General features: G+C 43.6%; 1 protein-coding gene across 1 annotated transcript in view; it reads left to right on the top strand.

The window, feature by feature from the left end:
- EFCAB6 (EF-hand calcium binding domain 6) overlaps positions 1 to 7,703 on the top strand; it is a gene marked incomplete at both ends in the record, with an annotated part of 114,063 nt that extends 106,360 nt beyond the window's left edge. The window contains 4 exon segments of the mRNA XM_081999877.1: positions 1,782 to 1,959; positions 2,390 to 2,574; positions 5,044 to 5,193; positions 7,581 to 7,703. Of these exon segments, the coding sequence (XP_081856003.1) occupies positions 1,782 to 1,959; positions 2,390 to 2,574; positions 5,044 to 5,193; positions 7,581 to 7,703 (636 nt within the window).
- Positions 7,704 to 21,937: the final 14,234 nt, after the last annotated feature.

Raw genomic sequence — 21,937 nt, 5'->3', positions numbered from 1 at the left:
CCAAGACACAATCTTCTCTAGCAGGGCAAAAGAGCATAAGTGTGGTTGTTTTATGAATTTTCTGGATTTTCACTTCTGTGCATAGGCTGAAAGTAACACCTGTGGAATTCAGTGCAGGTATTCCTATTGATTGCCCATAAGCAATGTCAATAAGCAAATTAGGTAACTTGCAAACCTCTGTTACACTGACAAAAATTGGGCCAGACAGTAGCTCCACTGAAGTCAAAGGATATATGTCAATTTATACCAATAACATTCCCTGCTTGGAATAAATTGGTATCAGTATAAATGCTATTATCATACACATATCTGTGGTCATCCGACAAAGCTAGGATTGGCAATTCCAGTTTTCTAATAGGTATTTGTTGGCCTGTCCAATAACATCCTGGTGGTCTTATCTGTTTTCTGGTGGATGCCAAATTATAGCTGCTAATGCCTGATAGTCTGATAGACTTGCCATGAAGGCCAGTGATCTGAGAGAAGTAAAAGCAGCAGATTAGGAACGCAGTAGTTTTGCTTCATTTTTGCATCCATACATATACTTCATGTCAATAATGCACTTTGGTCCTTTCCACTGCCATGCTGGCCTCTTACCCTAGTGATAGAATTCAAAGAAAGGTGGGGAAATCATTACAGGCAGAAAGATTAAATATCTCCCTTGTGGAGCTGCACCTACCTATTCCATGTTCTTTAGCTACAACCAAACTTAAAACAGAAAAATAAAATACTTGGAATTATTCCGTGCTTGGAACATGCTTGGATTTTCTGACTACTTCTACATGGAGGTGTTTAGATACTGAAAAAGAAATAACAGATTGAGCAAATTAAAGATGCAAACAACTTGTCAGGGTTGGTAAATCTAAACATTGGCCCATTGCTCACTCAATTATTGCATTAACTATAGGTTCTTTCTTGAAAAGCTCAGACAACTAGCTACATGCATCCATCATGCTTTGATCCAGTTCCCAGAGAAAGCAATGGAAAATTCCTCGTTACTGCCTCTGAATGCTAGATTGGGTAGTATAAGACAATAGGAAGGGAACTTAAGTCTCCCCAAATTCATGGCTGTTGGAAAGACCCTGGCCAGCCTGCACACCAATCAGGATGAATGTTCCTGCAGCATTCATTGCATGGAAATGTGTGTGAGGCCTCAGCAAGTCTGCACCAGTGAGACCCTCAAAAGAGGGCTGGGAAATCTCACTAAATAAGGAGATTATACATTGGATTTAGAAGCATAAATACCATTTGTGCACATATTGTCCAGTGGTAGGCTGAGGTTTTGCTTCCAGCTCACCCATAGCACTGCTGAGGCAGCAATCAAAAAGACACTGAGCACCAGGATCCTCTCACATTATTCCTTCTGTGGCTTTGCATAGGACCAGGAGTTCTCCCAATAACAAATCAAAGCAATGTTATTTTGTAATTCAGTGACTTTGCACTGGTTTGTTTGTTCTAAGATAGCCAAGTAGCTTTTTTTTTTTGAACACAGATTCATGCCATTTAATAAGAAAGTTTGGAGAAATGATAAATGATTTACAAATTAAGCTAAATAAAGAAAAAGTGATTAAGGCCCATTAAATGAATAGCATCATTTTGACACAAAGAGTGTTCTCACATTCTTATCTACAGTTTTGCAGACACAATTCAAATCAGACTTAGAAGTGGCTCAAAAGGTACATTAACCTCAAATCTGGAAGACCAGAAACTGGATTTGTCATCTGGTGGCTTGTCTACACAACCAGTAAAACTCAATGGAAAAATCTGTTATCTCCTTCTTTTAGATACCAGCATCCAGTCGTCCTCAGACAACAACAACTTGTTCTGCACCTATCCTTAACTGTGAAACAATAGAAAATAAGATAAGAAAGAACATCCAACATTCCTGGAGAGGCATACTGAAAGTATGCAAAGAGAAGGATGTCAGCAAGCTAGGAGAAATCCCAGTGTCAGACTTCCTAGGTTTGTTACCATCTGAAAAGTGCTTTATTCATTTTCAGATGCATTCTGTTTTCTTTCTGGTGTCCCAGCCATAGGAACATCTGGCCTCTAGTGTGACATCCACTGCATGATGGCTCCAGGTACCACCCTGCTATTGCAGAACACGTTAGCTTCAGATCTCTTATCTCAGTTAATGTCAAGGAGTACTTCTTCTGCATTTAAAATCAAAATGACATGTTATCAGTCCTCTGAAACCCTGTAAAATGTGAACTGCCACACCATAAGTGAAGGCATATGCATATACCTGCATACAGCAAGATCTGCATAGCATTTATGCAGCAGTCACTGCAACTGATGGCCTGTCAACATAGTCCTGCTAAAAATTGTGAACATGGGACAATGATTGGCTATTTTTAAGAATGACAAAATGAATACTTTCTTTGCATTTCAGATATAGCAGAGAAGTTCAATTTGGATTTAAGTGAAGGGGAAATTAACCAAATAACAACAAAATATGATTTAAAGAAAAATAGAAGACTTGCACACTATGACTTCCTTCAGAGTTGTATCTTGTTGCTCAAACCACAGGAAAGCTCACTGCTACAGAGGGTGATTATACAGAAGCCACAAAAGCCAGTAGGTACAAAGCACTTAAAATCAAAATTCTTATTTTTTGCCGTTTCTGCTGTACTGATAGGATATTTCATGGCCTGTTTCTATAGTCACTTTATGCAGGAGCTTTTCTTTCTCTTATTTAATCCCATGATATTAGTTGCCTAGTATTCATTTGGTACCTCCTTCAACTGAAGTATTTAACTCTCTGGAATAATGTTCTGTATGTCCAGGTTATATGGTAAATTGGACAAATTTGCTAAAATGTGGATAATAATTCCAAATAGAAAACCATCCATAGGAGCCAATGGTTTAAGAGCTCTTGTTGAACTGAATAAAAAACAACGTAGAAATAAAAAGTGCATGGGCTGTGTCTTGGGATGGCCCTGACTAGAGACCTTGTCAGCAAACTATCCCTCTGCTCCATACCCTGCACTGTAAGAAAAGCCCAGAGGAAGCTCTTACTTGCACTGCTGTTAATGGCCATTAAACACATCCTGTAGCCAGGACTGGTCAGCACACACTGTGCCCTCACAGCTCTCCCTGCCACACATACCAGCTCCCCAAGCTGCAATAAAGAGGCAAAAGAGTCCCAGCAAGGCAGCTACACAGAGGCTGTTCCCCTCTGCCCACAGTACTGCTCTAGGGCAGGAAAGATCAGAAGAGACACAGAAATCTGGCTCTCGTGGCCCAGAAAGAAAGGTGTTGGTAATAGCATCCCAATCAAGTTATGTAGTAGGAACAGTGCCAAATTCCAAATCTGCTCATTCAGCAAGCCTGCTGCATTTTTAGGCTGTTTCTGATTGTGCCTAATTAGTTTAGATATGGTTAGTAGCAGCATTTCATAGAGAAATTACATTACCAAACTGTTTTCAGATGTGAAACAAACAGATTGCTACCAGGGTATGAAGATAGTATCATTAGGAATTATCAAGTATTCACTAACAGTAGGGAGAGTAAGGTAAAACTATTAAATTTTGTATCAAAGAACTTCATTATCTTACATAAGGTTTCTTTTATACACAAATTTGATGCTGTAAAATTCCATACCAGTATTCTGGAGTGGATAAAGCAGTAATTTTTAAGTCCCTATGTAGTAGTCTCGATTTTTATTTTATTTATTTCATTTGGAAAAAACAATGAAGGTCTCAGTCCATGTTCTGAGCACCTTTGTATAATGTAATATTCAGAGTGAAATTTCCTCATAAATTGCTCACTCCATTCCACATAGGATGTATACAGATCAAAAGAAATCATAAAAAACAAACTTTTTTTGGAGTGTCAGGCATAATTCCTTCTTTTTTTCAAAGGCTTGAAACACTGGCCTAGGGTTTCATGGAAGCATCCAGGCTCTGAGCTACAAAAACAACCCAAGTTGAAGTCATCGTAAAGCGCCCTTTCCCTTCCATCAGCTCTCAAGAGAACTCAGTACTTTGGGTTGGAAAATGCATTATTCATTTACCCACTCATTCCTCAGCTGCACAGTCTGTTGGAAGAATACCCCAAAAGCACAGAAAAATGGTACAGCTGCCCCAAGGTTCATACAGCACATGTAGGTGCAGCACAGCCTCTGTGTGCATGTAGCAGATGTATGAAGTCAACTGTACATTTCCTTCACAAGGAGATGCATGTAGAGACTCCAGTGACATGTGCAACTGGCACACAATAACAATAATAAATGCCGGGAGAGCACAGGGGGAAGCTGAGATGGGTATGTTTTAGTTGTTTTTTTTAAAAAGGTAGTAGAGAAGGTAGATTGGACCTTGTTGACTTTTCCCCAAAGTCCTTTACTCATCACTCCAGTGTTAAAGCTTTGTACAAGTGGAATTAATTTTGCCTTAATGAATAGTTCCCCAGTTTGTGTGATCAGGGTATACCAATGTAACAGATTTAGCCAGGCTAAAACAACAGGCCACATGTCCCAAAGAAAATTAACCCTATGGTCCAGCTGTGGAACCATAAAAATGTTCAAAAACTGGTTACAAGATATTTTATGTGCTGGAAGAAAGTGTACAGTAGGGTTTTGTTTATTCTTAAATAAATACCATACTGCTCCCACAGTTGGCTTATGCATTCAGTCACCTTTAAGCAAAAATTCCACTCTGAAAAAATGAACACCACAGAGAATTAAGAGTGACGGAAAGACGGAAAGAGGCAGTTGACACAAGGGCAAGCATAATACATGTGAAAGCACTGAGCTCTGAGCAGAAGTAACACTGACTTCAGAATCAGTTTCAAATAATAAAGTTAGGGCTTTGACAGTGATTAAGTAAATGTACCATCTGCATTTCCCAAGAATATCAACATTTTATAGGTTAAAATAATCTTGTGTAAACAGTATCTTGCAATAATTTGTAAACAACTATTCATCAGCCAGTGGCAGATTAAGGCAGTATTACAGTCCAACATCTTTTCATTCTGCATTATAGTTGTGCCCAGTTGTGTTCATGATGCTGTTAGTAAATGCAAGTCTTTCTCATCCAACTTTGTTAGCTGAGTCCTGGACCACAAACCACATCTTTCTTCAGCACAATGCTGAGAATTCAGCCCCAGATCCTGCACTGCTGGAGACCAATGAAGCAAACTTTTAAATCCTATGATGAAAGTCGTACTGGACTGTTAAGTATCGCAGATTTCAGACAAGTAAGTTGCATTTAGCAAATAATAGTCAGAAAATTACAGGTATCTAAGCTTCCTGATTGAAAATTTTCTGAAAAATGGTACTGAACTAGAGCATATAAACTCATCATGGCTCCCCTCTGTGACTTCAGCTCTGACCATTCCTCACAGTAATCTTTCTCCACATGCAATTACACTTCCGTGGGGTCTGAGGTCTTGGTGGGGTCCTGAATAAATAAAACAGAAAAACCTTAGTCCTTATACAAAGTTTAAATGCAAACCTTTCACAAACACATGGGAATGGAATAGAAGCATACCTTCTGGTAGGTCTCCCTACAGGCACTGCTACAGCTACAGGATCCTGCAACACCCCAACTAGTGAACGCATTCCACATTTAGAAGAGACCACAAGTAATCCTCATTTGCGAGCCTCTGTTTCTTGTTCCTCTCTTTGCTCTTTGGTGTGCAGCATAATTTTGTACCAGGCAAGGGATCTGTATCCTCTGCAAATATTTAGGCACCTCTTATCTCTTCAAACAGCAAATACACCTGTGTGTTCTGGATATCAACAATTCTTCATCTAGATCCATGGGGAGTTTAATTTTTGCTTAGCTTTACTGATTTCAAAACCTTTGACACTGTTTTAACTAGGAATAATAATCACTATCAGTTCTGGAGTAATTCTGAATATTTACTATTCAACTGCAAGAAAAAAACCCAATAGAGTGGGGCCGTAAACCCATTTAATGCTGTGTGCATTAGGACACCCCTTGGTATCACTACAACTTCAAAAAAAAAAAAATCAACTAGCAGACAGGATGCTCAATCACAGAAAACAAATGCTTGACTGCAATAAGCAAAAATAAGGTGTGTTTCTGATGCTCCCCTTCCCCCGGAGCTGTAGGAAGCCAGCTTGCTTCATTATACGAGTCACAGAACTGCTCTTTTAAATCTGCACTTATTTAGGACTGGTGGGAATGTGATATGTTCTGGCACTGTCGCACAGCTGAAACCCAGGTCCCTGCCTGTCCCTCTCTAAAGGCTGAGGAGCAAGACGCATCAATGTGGCCGTATCAACTTTGTGCCTGAGGCTCCCTGTTTATCACTGCAGATTTCTCACTGCTTGGGCACTGAGCAGACCAGGCTCAGGGAAGGAGTGAAGATCAGGCTCATTGCATTTGTTCTTAATTTTTCATATTCCTGTAAGACATGTGATGATTACCATTTCAAGTTAAAGCAATGTCAACAACTTTCAAATCAAGCTTCTTGACATGATGTAAGCTAAGGAAAAAAAAAAAACCACAAGCAAAAAACTCTTCATGGATCTAGATCAAGAAGCAATCCCCAGTTCCAAAATCCTACTACAAAAGTGTTAATCTGCTGTTTGACAAGATATCAAGTGATTTGTGGAGGTACAGATCCCCTTATCTCCTAGGTAACTTCATTTACTGAAACGGGGAAATTAGCTTGCTACCAACTCCAGTAACACTGCTATTTATGGCTGTACTATCTGCAAGGGGTCATTAGTGATTTCTGATGCTGAGCTGTTAAGAGGGAAAGGGGCGGATTAATCCAAGTTTGCCAGAAAACTAATGACAACTGGCATAGCACACAAGGACACACCGTGTTGCTGGTAACTTTCAGAGTTTAAATTCCCAAGTGTGTCTAAAACCAGAAGTAATCCTCAGAAATTAATGCATTGTTCTCAATACCCTGACATGAAAGAAAATGTTTTAATACTGTTGAAGTGCTGAAAAACGCACCAGGTGAAATGTTTGAAAGGTGCAAGTATCTAACCTGGCTTTTAGCATCAGGTGAACCAGATGCATCCTGTTCAAGTTGGGTTCTCACTGAAGTGTTAGGAAAGCATGCTTACAGGCTGATCATTTGTCCCATGGAAATTAAAAGTATGGAGTGCACCATGGGCATTATTATATACATAGGGGTTTGCACAGTTTGAGTGACTAGATTATTCCTTCTGTTTCCCCAGATGCAAAGGCTGCAGATCAATGAAGGACGACAGAAAGGAAGATATTCCACCTCTTCACCTCATCTTCAGATAGCATGAAAGCCTTTTAAACATGCACATTTTGTAAATTAGCTTCTATGCACATGGGTGCTCCCCATTTCACAATGCTCCCTCAGGCAAGAGCTAGTTGGGCTAGTGGACAAAACCCCCTGGGTATGCAGGTGTTCAACTAGGCAACCCAGAGGGCCAGTATTGGCATGGGCAGAGTAAGAGATGATAAAAGAAGGTTTGATTTTCTAATATTCTGAGAAACCTAAGACAGGGTGGAGCTGAATCACCAAGTTACTTTACAAAGAAATCTTAGCAATAGAAACTAATGTTTTTACTTCTTGCTCTCCCAAAGCACTGGAATAAGTTTTAAAGTTCTCTCTGTCTTTTGTAGGTTCTTCATGACTACTGCATTGACCTAACTGAAGTGGAGTTATTCAACATTTTGGAATATTATGATAAAATTTTGTCTTCAAAAATATCCTATAATGATTTTCTCTGGGCATTCATACAGTAGGATTTGGTTAAATGCAGGAAACAGTAGATAAAGACAGTGACTGACTTATAATTTCAAACTAATAAATTAATTGAGTATGGGTTTTTTTGTATCTATTCATTAGAAAACTCAAAATACTTTAAAATTCTGACAGTGGTCCTGTGTTGTGGATTATATCTACACTGTGATGGAATTAATTTTGCATAATCCATTTATCAAAAAAGAAAAATACAACAATTAACATTATCAAAATAATGCTTCCTAAGACATCTCCAAAAGCAATTCATCTAAGGAAATTCTTTTTTTATAATTTTACGCTTTTTATTAATGACATACTCTTAACTTCAGTAAAAAGGTTTACAAGGCATACTATTCAATTTCCTCAGCTGTCATTTTCCAAGTGTATTACTTTTAATACGTTATCCTTCATTATTCAAAAAAAATCATACCATTTCTTGGTGCATTTTTTTTTCTCTACTTGCAGTGCCGTATTTGCACTGTCAAAGACATGTTAATTTGCACCAGCCATTGAAATTTGAGCAGATGTCAACTGTGTGTGGACACCACACCTTCCTCTGTTAAAATTGTTCTAAACTGTGATGAAGGCTGTAGAAAAAAAAGTATCTACTTTCCCAATAAACATTGGCTTCTTAACTGCAGAGAAATATTCCCAATGTTAGCCTTGAGGTTTATTTTTAAGGATACTATATATATATATATATTTATACATTACACAGTAAACTGCAAGTAAAACTTCTGGTTAGATTTCCCAGTTCTAGAAAAAGATCTGTTCTAATAGCTTGTGAGGTACTTACACCTTGGTGAGGAAATAAAAAGATAATTGTTTGACTGTTGAACTCTTGTGGTAATTAAAGGATAATGCAACGATCAGAGCCTGCTTCCTGGAATTATATCAACAATTAAACTCTTACCTGCTCTGAAGAATTGTTAGATAAATATTCCACTGTCTAGTTCCTGAATTAGTTTTCATCAGAAGAGCCTTGTCCTCATCATCTGTACTTATTTTGTGCCTGTCTTTCTCCCAGGTAACATACAAAGATAAGTCAACAAAAATTAAGAAAAAAATAAGAAAGCATGTTATACATGTACAAAAGCACATATATATGTGTCTCAAGGAACATCTTTGAAATGGGAAAAGGCAGAGGAACGTAATCCTGGTTTTCTTATTATTTCTAGTGAACAGGTGAACTATTGCGATGAATCTGAACGGTTCCCAGTGCAGAACATCAATGCACGGTTTTCTGAGAAAATATTTCATTGCATTTGGAGTTTTTCAGGAGATATTTTGCAGATTTTGAGTAAAAAGCATTGAGGAGGTTTCAGGTTGAGTGTTCTGTATTGTTCCTCTTTTTGCTTCCAAGATTTGTACTGTACTACAACATAAATACATTTGGAATTGGATATAGTTGAAATAGTAACATAAAAAAATGCTCGCTAGACTTATTTCCAAAACCAATAGCTATCTGTAAGTCCCTGAAACTGATGCTTAGATATTTGATTAACAGAGGGGCCTGCAACTACCATTATTTAAGGATGTTCTCTCATATTTAACCAATTAAAAATTTCCTTTAATAGAAAACAGAGGGGTTTAAGAATATCTGTACATATATCAGCAAGTGACTGAAAAGGGCTGTTCCTGGTTCAGCTGCCTGAGCCCAGGCATGAGCTGGTTATCCCCCCGGCAGGTCCTGCGTTAACACCAGCCAGCCCCACGAGGATGCCTCCAGCATCCGAGGGCATCTCAAACCACAGCAGGTAGCTGTGCTTCAGCAACTGAGCTGAGCCCAAAGGGGGGGATCAGTTTAGCCCCTCTTAAGATCCAGTTATCCTATTTTTGTTTAATTTTATCCTTGTAACTAGTGTGAAGCTTTTTTTTTCCCCTCAAAAGAAATCTCCTATACCTCCTGTTTGATAATGTCCAATTTTATATCAAGTACAGTACGACTTCCATCCTTGCGCTGCATTCTGGCATGCCGCGCAGCTACCACGTTTCACAAAAGGATGCGGGAGTTGTGTTCCTTGCTCTGCCATTTTCCAGATACCTACCACCTTCAGGAAAGGCGAGGCGGTGGATGTCTCTGGGTTTCCTGACACATCCTGCCAGAGGATTTTTCATTAGTTCGACTGGCAGGGATTAAAGAACAATCTTTTCGCTGTACAAACAAATCAAATCCTGCTGTTTTTTTAGTGAGTTCTTAAAGGCGGGGATGGCACTTACCAACTGTTTATCCAACCTCAAAAAAACCCCAATTGAATTTCAACTCCCAGCTTTTTGAAATAACTGAGGTAATTTGTCATACTAAAAGTCACAAACTGGATGGATAAGCTTTGTAATACAAGAGAGCTTTTTTTTTTTCCCAGCCATTCCCCCTAAACCAGGGCCAACCACCCAGCCGGGAGAGCCTGGCAGAGATCCCCTGTGTTTCCACTGCAAGGCAGGTAATGTCAGTGGGATTGAGCATTATCCCAGGGTAATGGCCTCCTGCTGCTGTATGTAAACACTGCGGCAAAGCTGAGGCGGTTAAGAAAATAAAAACATCAGCACAAAGCTAAGAAATTTCATTTCCAAGCAGAGGACGTTGATCCCAAGCCTGTTCAGGATCGCCATTTTCTCTGTCGCCCCTGGAGCAGCAGCTGGGGCACAGAGACACCAGCCCAGCTGCCGCCGTGCTGCCCTCGACCCGCTGGGCCGCTGCTTTGGGCAGGAGGCGAGGAGCACAAAGCCTCAGAGGGATTTTGGGAGCATGGGTCCCTGCCAGCGCTCCCTGAGAGGCGGCTTCTGCTGCCACCAAAACGCAGCAGCAGCAGGCGATGGCCTGCTCCCTGCCCCTCACCAGCCATCAAGCCGCAGGGAGCCATCACTGGCTGGTCCCTCCAGACATGCCTCTTCTCAGCTCAGTGGAGAAAAGTCCTTAAGCAAGGTCTCCCACTTCCCTCGCCAAAGGTCCTGCGGCGGCCGTTGGGAAGGGAGGTGTTTGCCCTCAGGCACAGAGGCTGTGGCGTGGCCTCCTGGCTGTAGCACACCCCGTGACCAGGGGAGACGTCCGCCCTCAGCAGCCTCTCCAGCAACGCCTGGAGAGCGGCGGACAAGGACCCCAGGGGTTAGCTCAGCTGTGGGCAGCAACCGGCTCCCTGCAAGAGCAGTGCCAGCTCCTTCCACCCAGGCCCAACATTTCCCTGCTGCTCTGTCCCTGAAACCAGCGGTCCCTGTGACTGCTCACATGCCTCTCCGGCGCTGGAGACAAAAGGTTTGCAACGGCAAAAGGAAAACAGGTCCTTCAGCAGTGTTTTAACGTCGTCGTAAGCTTTCTTTCCTTCACTCCAGAGCAGAATAAGCTAACTGAAGGAGACTCGCTAACCATATCCGCTGCTGCGGAGGAGCCTCACGTTGCTGCCAGCTCACGTGCCCACCAGACACGTCTTGCTTCCCCACCTGCACATCCAGGTTCTGCTCCTTGCTACGTCCCTCCGCAGAACAGCCGCTTGCACCCGGTGCCTCCGACAGTGGCTGGAAAACAGGCACCTCCAGCTCGCCACTGCCATGTTACATACTCCGACTGGTCAGAAAACCTTTTTACAGTAAGGAAACATCACAAAGGAATACTGGCCTGTCCCCGAGCTGCAGCTGTCCCAGAGGGAGCAGGTCACCGCTGGCACCAGCCATCACAACCCTGCACTGCAGAAAAAATCCCACCAGCCAAGCACCATAGGGTGTGCAGGTAATTAAAATACAGTATAAATATCTCTTTCCATACAGAAAGTGAATTTCATATAGAATCAGACTACAGAAGAAGAGCCAGTGCCTGTCTCTGGATTTATCTTCCTCCCCTATTTTTTCCTCCTAGGTTTTTCTCACTTTGAAGCCCCTGTAAATATGGCTGCTCACCAGTAACATGTGCTGCTCATTAGCACATCCTCAAGCCCACCTGAGCTACTTGGCCTCTTCAAATCCCCTGCCCTGAGGCCAGCCTGCTGCTACTGCCAAGAAGCAGGGGCTGGGTTGTGGGGGGGCAGCTCCAGGAGAGCCCTTTTGGAGCAGAGCGGGGCGGGAAGGCTCTTGGCTAGAAGCGTGAGGGAGGGGGACCAAGGGAAATGAAGGCCAGGATTCAGTCAGGGGAGGGAAGGAAGGAGCGGTCTGTAGATGCTGTACCAGCTATTTCTATCCTAGGGCTTGGCGTGGAGCCTGCGAGAGCAGAAATAGAGCCTCTCTGTGCTCAAAGGAAGAAGAAGTAGGGAAGGGCAGAGAGAGGGCTGGGGCTGGGCGAGGGGACAGAAGAGAAAGGAAAGAAGGGAGAGGTTCATATGGGCTATCTTTTACATCAGCCGCTCGCGCAAAGCCTGCAAGGCTAGAAATAGAGTGAGCTGTCGGGAGAGGGGAAAGTCAAACTTCTTCAGAATGCAGTCATTTCGTTTGTTTGATTAAGGCATTACTGTGTGAAGTGCCTATATCTCTGTGCAATTACTGTTTTTATCTGGATGATATGCAGCAGGTCATGAGCGGTAAGGGATGCTCTAAACACAGGAAATGAAAATCAGATTAAAAAAAATCCACTTTCTAAAAATTAATTTTCTTCTGTTTTTGAATTTTTCTATGCTAAAGGCTGTCATGCAATGGAAAGAGCATTATTATGCTGTGAAAAGAGTCATAAAAAGAATTTTGTGTTATATCAATACTTAAAATATGCAAATATGATATCTTCACAACGCCCCAAAATTATGCCTGGCATGAATTCTTAGCAACAATACAAATATCATCATCCTCAAATAAGCAGGTATAACACGCTGCTCAAATAGCTGTAAAAACAACCTCATCACAGCTCTGGGAGCATCCAAATTTCATCTTTGATGTAGGTAGATTTTAAGTAGGAACGGGAAGAAAGTTGTCTTAAACATCAGGATGTATTGGGATGAGCCTTAGTGGAGCAACTGCATATTTAATGTTGAAAGGAGACCTGCCAGCGTGCATTTACAGAGACGATGTAGTTATAAAAACACGGTTCTGGTACTGTGTGGGCTCAGCTGTGGGGGCTGAGTGCGATGGTGCAGCCTTCTCCTTCCCTCCTGAATCCCTGCTGAAACAAGGTTGTCCCCCAGCTGCTGTCCAGTGCGTTGGAGCTTTACATTCGCTAGTGTCTGGCTTTATCGCTACATGTAAATTGGCTGAAATTAAAAAAAAAAAAGAGTGGGGGAATAGCAAAAATAGTATAACACAGAAGTTTCATTCTGGGGTGGATACCCTTTCCCACCTTCCTTCAGTGTATTTTTACAGGACTTGATTCTGATCTCATTAAATCAGCAACGTACCGTGACTTCCCTGGCTTCGGTGAATTTATCCTAGCATTTGAGATCAGGATCAAACCTCGGCACTTTTCTTTTCTTTTCTTTTGGTTTTTTTTTTTTTTTTTTTCCCCTGCAATCAGGTTTTCAAAAAAGTAGCAGCTATTTCTGCTCGCTCCAGAGCAAGAGTGGCGGGAGGGTTTTGCCCGAGGAACAATGCATCTTTCTCCATACACTGTACAGAATTCCCATCTTGTGCATTAGAATAGATGTTGAAACAGTTCTAATTAACATTTTTAATTTGCATTTTAATTGCCTGCCAGGGTGTGAAATGACATGTCTGGGTAAAGGAGCGTTTTTCTTGGTTCCAGTGGTTTGCACAGTCCCGGTGAGGCGACAGGAGCGGAAGCACCCTGGCCCCTGGTCATTTTGCAGCATTCCCCATAATTAAGGCAGGGCCTGATTGAAAGCCCAATAAGTTAGGTTGAAAGGGTTCACATGGGTGTTTGTTTGTTTATCTTTAATGAATGGGACTCCCATAATTAATTTTTGTCTGAAGATACACATCAGATCTTGATTTTAAAATTACTAGTTGCAAAGAATCAGCGCAATCATTCAAAGGTTGTTTTAGTGGCTGATTACACTTTTTGTAATGAAAACACTATATACATACATATGAATACATATATATGTATTTTTAATATTATGTTATTTCAGATATGAATTTGCCTCTGTACAGCTTCCAGTTTGTGCATCCCACAGTTACATACAGGTCATGGTGAAATCATCCTGAACCTCTTCTTTTTTCAGCAAGACATAGAGTGAGCTTCCCAGATTTTCACCCCTTTAGGGCAAATTTTCCAGTCCTTTTCCAATTTCCATGGGTCCTCCTGGTGCTAGTTCTAACTTCTCAAAATCATGCTAGAGTCAAAGATGTTCAAACCGGGGCGTTTTCAAATCTCAGCTGTAGGGATGCCAAATGCAGAGGACATGTAACCTCTTTCTGCCAGCTTTGCCCACTCAATTGCTGCATTTGCTCTTCTGGCCATGGCACTGGCTGCGCACACCAGGCACTTTCTGCCAGCCAGACCCATATCCAAGTTGTTTTTGGTTTGGTTTTTTTTTGCAGCTCTTCTCCCCAAGGCAAAGTCACTCTGGCCCATACCCTTCAGTTTAGGCATACAACTTTGTACGTGGCCATACTGAAATGTAGACCAATTTGCTGTACTTCATTTTCTAAAAAAAAACTAGATCAGGCTGTACCTATGAGCCGTCCTATTCAGTATTTCCTGCAGTCCAACACTTGGTTCATCTAGAAAAAGTTTCAATAACACCTTTTTTTTGAGGGGAGGCAAGTTTCCCGGTCAAGATCTAGCAATTAAATCATGTCGGGACAGGAACCACTACCTGGAGGACCCTACAAAACATATAGCCTCTTAAAGATGATTCCTTATTTAATTACATTTAATTCATTTAACGTGTGCCCTGCGAAATCATATCATTCCAGTTTCCTCCTCAAAATACTAGGCAATGGTGCCAAGTCATGTGCCTTACAGAAGTCTATTACCTTAACACTATTTCATTTGTCATCCAAACTTGTAATCTCATAAAAAGACATCAAATTAGTTTGAGAAGATCCATTTTACTTAAACCCACCTTGATTAACATTTAATTTTATTAGCCCCTTTTAATTCTTTATTACTCAAGCCTTGCACAATCAATCCCATCACTGCTTTTTTCTGGGGATCAAAGTCAGGCTAACGCTCTCTCACTTTGGCCATCCTCTTTCCTTTTTTAAAATACTGGCACAATTTCAGCTTTCTCTGGACTGCTGAGACTTCTCTCATGTCCTAACGTGTCTGAAAATTCATTATTAGCTCTTTAAAAAGCTCCTTAGCCAACTTCTCCGATACAAAGTTCTGATTCAAAAAATTTGGTAATTGAGGTTTAACATGCTGTTTAAGGACTCCTAGGCTTAGAAGTACTTGGTCACCAGCAGTGTGTAATGTCCTGCTAGCACCTGGCCATTTTGTCTGCATACAGCAAAGATATTAATTTTAAAAGTCCACCTTTTTAATGATACTGTTGATGAATTTTCCATTCCCATTTGCTTTTGTATTTTTTTAATCATTTCAAACCATTGATACTCCCTGTGTACATTTGCTTTCCTTATCACTTTTTAACTTACCAACTTTCTCCCTTCATCAGTTTGGTATCTTTTTTTTCTTCCCCAGTCTGCTTTTATTTACCCTCAAAAAAAAATGTTTGTTTTTTTTTTTGAAACTAGTTTGGGTGTTTCTGGATTCTGGGACTGTTCTTTGGCAAACTTGATTAAACAGTTTGCAAATACCATCTATGTTTACCTGCTTAAATGTTTTTTCTCCTAACTGATGTGTTATTATTTGGCTTTGTGAAATTGCCCTTTTGAAAGCCAAAGAGTTTATCTGACTTGTTCTATCTATTTTAAATTCACACAGTGGATGTGATCAAAGTCATGGCTGCTGATAAGTCCAAGCTGCTTCAGCATCCTCATTCTGTGAACCAGTTCTCCTTGTCCATCAAGATGCGACATGATGCAGATGTTGTTCCTGCTGGAAATAGCCTTTTTGTCAGAAAATTTTCATCCGGGGGTTTTGGAAATTCTGGCAGACTGAAATCTCCACTTCATATCATTCAGAACGAACTGCCTCATGATGATGAGTGTGGGGTATGTTGCAAACATTATTGATAACGTGTTTAAGTAGTAGTCATCCTTTATAGGGATGACTTAAAAGGCTCAATTGGATTTAATGGTGTCAAGTGCATATGACCTGGAGGGACACAAGCAGCTTTACTTCTTAGGTGCAGTGGATGAATAAATATTCCAGCTGACTGACTTCATAGTTGCTAGTATGACCATTTTATTCTGTGAGTGAGCCAGTTCTATTTCCCTTTTCCAGAGTTGATCTTTTCTAAAGAGATTATAAATAATGTAATCAACATTCCTGTCATGTGCCATCCTATTAGGTTTCATTAATATCAGCTAGTTCAAGTGCATGTTTCTAAACAAGCAATTTCTATTCCTTGCATTTATTACCTGGGCTTCTAATCTTGATACATAATCAATTTATGAATTTCTGCACAGCATAGTCTTTGTTTCTGTTACATGTTGCCAACACAAAGATTTTGTACACTCTGAGGGTTTGGTGGTCCCTTTTTTTCACACTCTTCTGTTAACTGAACCCCCCCTTGCAGCTCCAGGCATCTTGGTTGTCTGCAGAAGAGGAGCCCTTCCAAACTGTGCAATTTTTATGGTGTCCTAAAAAACCAAATCCTTCAACTTATACCTTCTATATACCTTGCATCTTCTGATTTCCTTCATTTTCCTCCAGGAGGATACCTCAGACATCCCTCTCCCTCATATCCTTTTGGAGTGTAATTTTTACTGAAGAGCATCATGAATCAGTGCACCAATGTCTTTTGATTTCATGAAGTGTCGCCCTTTTTGCTCTGACTCTTTGTGTCAGTTCACCACTCTTGTGCCAGACTGTCCCCTGGAGAATATTTCTTCCTCCTCTTCTCCATGGAACAGGAGTCGATCTGCCTCCCCAGTTTTATCTTTTTCTGCTTCTTCCTGGTACCCAGTGAGAGGATGCTCTCTGCTTTTCACTGTCCCAGTACACAAAATTTCTTAGACTTGTCTTGCGGACATAGAAAAACTGTGCACTGTATTTATTTATCAAAGGCAACCATCAACTGAACAACTCCTAAAGCAAAATCCTTCCCCAAAGAATGAACCTTTTCACTTGCTATAGCTCAAGTTCCTGCATTTGAAGTCTCACATCCCAGCTAAACCTGACCCAAACCACCATGGTTTACAAATAACTACATAGCCCGGAATGCCAAATGTCTGACTCTTACAAGGATAAAACTCCAGTGATGCAGGGGCATGTACCCCTGTCCCGACGAGGAGTTGTTCTACTTTGAAGATGTATTCCCTTGAAAAGCTGAAATGTCCTTTGGGAAACAGTCACAAAAATAAAGTGCAAGTGGGTTGTAAATTCAGGTATAATGAGCACAAGCTTTCATTAAAACATGATCAGAGTGTTTCCCCTGGGAAGGAGGCTGCTCTCATGCGGCCAGGTGAAGTGAAGGCCCAGCACGGTGGGTGTTTCTCTCAACTACTCCAGCTCAGCTACAAAAGGGCACAGTGCAGAGATAAACATGGCTACTCTTGAAAAAATCCCCCAAAATTACGTAAGTCTTAGGGTGCAGTCATATAAGGATGGTCTTGGTTCAAACTTATTTAGACACTTGTTTTGCTGAGGTCAGTGCTCATACTTCTGCTGACTTCAATAGGACCAAGACAATTTCCAGCACACATTTCTTCAGAATAAGTTTTCTTTCCGCTCTCCTAAAACAATCAAAGTAAATCAAGTTGTTGCACTGAAGACATCAGTGCTGAAGAAGATAGAACAGCAGCCTTCAGGGTTTTGCTGTGTCTCCCATTAGGTTTCAGAGTGGCCAGGGCAGCCATAGGGATGTGCTGGCTGCCTGGAGGCAACGTGCCCGCTCTGAGCCAGCCACCGCACCAGACATCACCGCACAGGACCTCACCACATAGCCACGTAGGCTGGGGGTCACTGGGGACAGGGAGCAGCACAGGCGATGCAGGACGTGAGCTTCCCTTTCTACAAGGAGGAGCATTTTACACCATGAGGGTGGTCAAACACCAGCACAGCTGCCCAGAGGGGTGATGAGCTCTCTGACTTTGGACATACTCAAAACTCAGCTGGAGGAGCCCTGAGCAGCTCACCCAGCTGTACGAGCTTTGAGTGGGAGGTTGGGCTAGGTACCACCAGAGGTACTCCAACCTGAGCGACTCAGAAACCACACTTGAGTCATTTTGCTCCTCACAGAGTAAGTTGGTTTCCAGATTCAAAGGACCTTGGGTTTCTGACAGCGTTTTGCATGGATTCAGCTCAGCTTTGCACTTCCACTGGTATCAGCACCCTCTTCTTGTGGGAACAGGTTTGCAGTCCTCTAGTCGTGTACACAGGAAAGGAAAAGCCGCTGTGAAGCCACCGAGGAGCCAAGAGAAGTAACTGCCTTTTACATCTATAAGGAACTTTTAAAGAATAAAAACAGTCTTTTTTTTGCTTTATTTAAAATTTAAAAACCTACATACCACCCTCCTATTTCAACTCTACATGTGGGCAGTGAGTTCCTGATGATTTTTAGACCAACACCACAATCGCTCAACACAACCTTTGTTAATAATGCCAGTGCAGAGACTACTGAGACAACACTGTTCTTTACAGGACACTCTCCTTTTTTCCTCAGAAACAGAAACGGAGCCAACAGGGAGCACGAAACTTCACCATCACTTCTGAGAGCCCCATTCAAGTCATTTGCTTTCATACATTTTGTTGCTTTCCATCTCCCGGCTTTGAGTTCCTTTTATTGTTTCTAATAGATAACACCAGCTTCAAAGTTTGGTGGAACCAAGGAGAATCTTGGCGGAGAAGGCCCTACGCTTCAGATTAAAATCTGGGCACTAAAAGTTCCTATACTTTTATTTTAAGAGATGGCATATGCTCAGTAGCAGGTGAATTAAAAGCAATTAAGAAATCCTCTACTTTAACTTAGAAGAGAGCACAGTATTTCCAAGTTTACTGCAGTTTTAGTGAGCGCTCGCTGGTTACAGCTGTCATGCAGCCAGCTCAGCCAGTGCTAGTGCAACATGCTGATGCAGAGCTGAAGGCAGCTGATCAAGTGTCTTCATCATAGTTTGTTGAGTGCCTTGTCTATATTTTCATGATTTATTACTTCCCTGACTTTCTTAGGTGTTGGGAGGAACAATGAATCAATCCAAGCGTTTTCAGAGCAGGGACTGCTAATTGCGTGAGCTCTGCTTCCCACTCGAGAGCTCCAGCTTTGACAAGTCTCTTGACCACAGGTTAATACATATGATTAATTATTGTTATGGGCATCCACAGAAATGAACCCGGTAGGTAACACTTCAGAGCTATTATTTCTTTCCAAACAAACAATAAACATAATTATGTACACGCTGTGTTACAAGCATAACAGGTGGGGAAAGAAGGTGCCTTTGAAGGTGTGTGGGTAAACCATCCCTCCCCAGCTTGCTCAGCACAAAACCGAGAGGGCACCAGCTGAAACGAAGGGGCAGCAGGTTTGAAGCAGTTACTTCTCTTGGCTCCTCGGTGGCTTCACAGGGGCTTTTTCTTTCCTGTGTACATGACTACAGAGGACTGCAGACAAGGGCAGAGGTGCTACATCCCTTGGAGCATGAATGAGGGCTAGAAATCCTGGGCAGAGAGCCATGGGCAGGCCACGAGGTTACGAACACGCCAGATCTTTGCACTGTTTCACAAACAGATAACACCCCAATGCTGGGAGGCTGGGGGGCCCTGCTGGGCACTTGTCTCTGGAGGCTTGCCCTGCTCTGCCGTGCCTCACCCTGGCCACCTTAGTGAGGAGCTGCCTTTGCTCTGGCTGGTGTTGGCATTTGTTCCCTCCCTGTGAAGCAAACCCACCCATATGGGGATACCTGCTCACCTGGAGAGGTGTGGGGCGATGCCAGGAGATGTCCCCAGGCTCACTCCAAGCAGAAGGATCTGCTCCCTTGCCCTACACCGCTCTTGGCTTGTTCCAGGTCCTTGGAGCCAGTGCTGAAGGGGAAGGTGGCGGGGTTTGTCTGTGAGCTCAAAAGCAAGACCAGGACGGGGTAAGGCTCACACATCACCCTTGGGGAGACCATAGAGGTATCCAGGGTGGGGGTGATCATGGCAAGAGGATGCTCAGGGAGTCCCACCGCGAGTGGCATGAAGTGGCAGGGACTGACAGGACCGACCGCGGGAAGCAGAGGAGTCAGTGACAAAGGGAAGGTAATCAGCAGCCGAAACACGTCTGTGTGAAGCAGCACTCCGTTCATTTTAAAATACCAGGTAACAGATGCAATGAGAATGGCTGCACTGTGCAACAGCCTTATAAAACAGTCGAAGAAATATAAATACGGGTTTAATTGCCCACTCCACTTAGATTGCTTCATCCTGCATAACTTCAATTATTTCTAGAAAATTTGGCCCAAGCCATTATGGTGGGTGGTAAAGTTTGCAGGAGGCTATGAAATTTCCCGCGGCAGCAGCCGCAGCCTGCCGGGGCGGGTGCTTACCCCGCTCAGGTGAGAGTATTTCTGTTTGCACAAGGCCCTCCGTCAGCACGCCGGGGGCGAGGCGCAGCGCCGTGCGACTGGGAACCCGACCATCGCTTCCTCGCGTCCCTCGTGCCTCTCGCTGGAGGGGCGGCGCCACCAAATCTGAAATGGAAACCTGAAAGGACGGGGACAAGCCTTGCTCCGAAACCTACAGCAGACGACGGCAGCTGGGACACCTGGCTCTGCGCCGCACAGAGGTGCGGAGTCACCTACCGCACGCCGGCGGCTTCGGCCTCGCGCAGCTGCGGGCGGGGTCCCTGCCGGGGCACGCGCTGCGGCCTCCCCAGCTGTTACCCCCTGAGCAGGGGGCATTCGTTGGGGGAAGGCAGCCCAGAGCCCGCTGCGACCCTTTCCCACCGCTCCAGTGGCCTCTGCAGAAAGGTTCGTACCATCAACCCCCAACAGTCTCTAATAGCCCATGGGGCACCCCTCGGGGAGCGGGGCCAGCCCTGGCATCCAGCCCAGGCCCCCACTGAGCCCACGGCTGGGCTCAAACTGCGGTGGGGAAGGGACAGTTGGGGCTGGGCTGGTGGGAGGGTGCTTCAACGTCCCCTTCGACGCTCCCCAGCCTTTGCTGGGTATCGGGTAGCTCAGCTGGTGGGGCAGAGCATTTTCCTTAGCCTGATTTTGCAGTTTAAACCACTGCAGCGTGTTTACAGCATCCAGCATTTTCCCATCTGGCCCTCCCCAGGCTGCTCATCCCATCCAGAAAGCAGAAAGCATTAAAAGAAAAATGTAATGAGAGTAAGCGAAATGGCAAACCTGCCTGGGTCGTCGTTTCCTACGGCTGTCCCTCCCTCCCCGTGGCTCGCTGCGAGCCGGCAGCACAACCTCGCGGCACAGCGCTGCTCCCCAGGCAGATCCGGGGGAGAAGCGGCCGTGGTTTGCTCTGGGCGAGCGTAAAGCATCTTCTCCGGTGGCAGGAAGCGATTTGTCAGCTAACCAGGCCCGAATTGCACTGAGTGGGAGCCAACGGCACGAGCGCGAGGGCATGTGGTGCGCTGGCCTGCTCGCAGGCTAATTACTCCGCTCGGTTTTAGCCCGTCATGCTCGAGACGGGGAACACACTTTGCCGGGCCGGGGGGTAAAACAAAGCTGACCGGTTTGTGGAAAAGAAAAGCCTCCTCCTTTAATCTGTTTGAAAGCATTTGGTACATCAAAGTCCTGGCGAGAAGAGATATCTCAGATATAATTGGCGTGGACACTTGCAAAGGTTTTGATAAAGACCTTTGTGAAAGCACTATTCCTGAGAGGCAAAGAAGGGTCCCAGGTTAGGCACTAGCCAAGAAACAAAAACCCAGACGCAGGACAAGGACTGGGCAAAGGTCACATGGCTCCGTAGCCCACCCTGCACACCCCCGGCCTCAGGGCTCCTCACCACGTGGACGAGGTGTCCCCAACCACAAAGCCCGTCCAAGGGCGATGAGGATTGCCAAGGGCACCACCAAAGCCGGGGCAACAGGCCAGAGCCGGGGAAAAGGATCCCCCCCGGACGCAGCCTGGGCAGGGCTCCCTGCAGGGAGGGGGTAATGGCTGCGAAAACCCGGGAAGGCCAGATCAGCTGTCACCTCGCGAAGAAAAAACCCAGCTAAGGCCCTGGGCAGCTCACCGCAGTTCTCCAGTGGGGGTTGCAAATATATATTAACACCCCCAAAAATCCTGAACAAATGAAGAATGGAATTGGATAAAGATCAGGAAAGAAAGTCGCAGGAAACTGTGTCCAAATGCTCGGAGAGGA

Source organism: Phaethon aethereus (assembly GCF_964289735.1).
Source record: "Phaethon aethereus genome assembly, chromosome: 1".
Classification (NCBI taxonomy): domain Eukaryota; kingdom Metazoa; phylum Chordata; class Aves; order Phaethontiformes; family Phaethontidae; genus Phaethon; species Phaethon aethereus.
The sequence above is the reverse complement of the archived record's forward strand: the minus strand, read 5'-3'. Positions and strand labels throughout refer to the sequence as shown.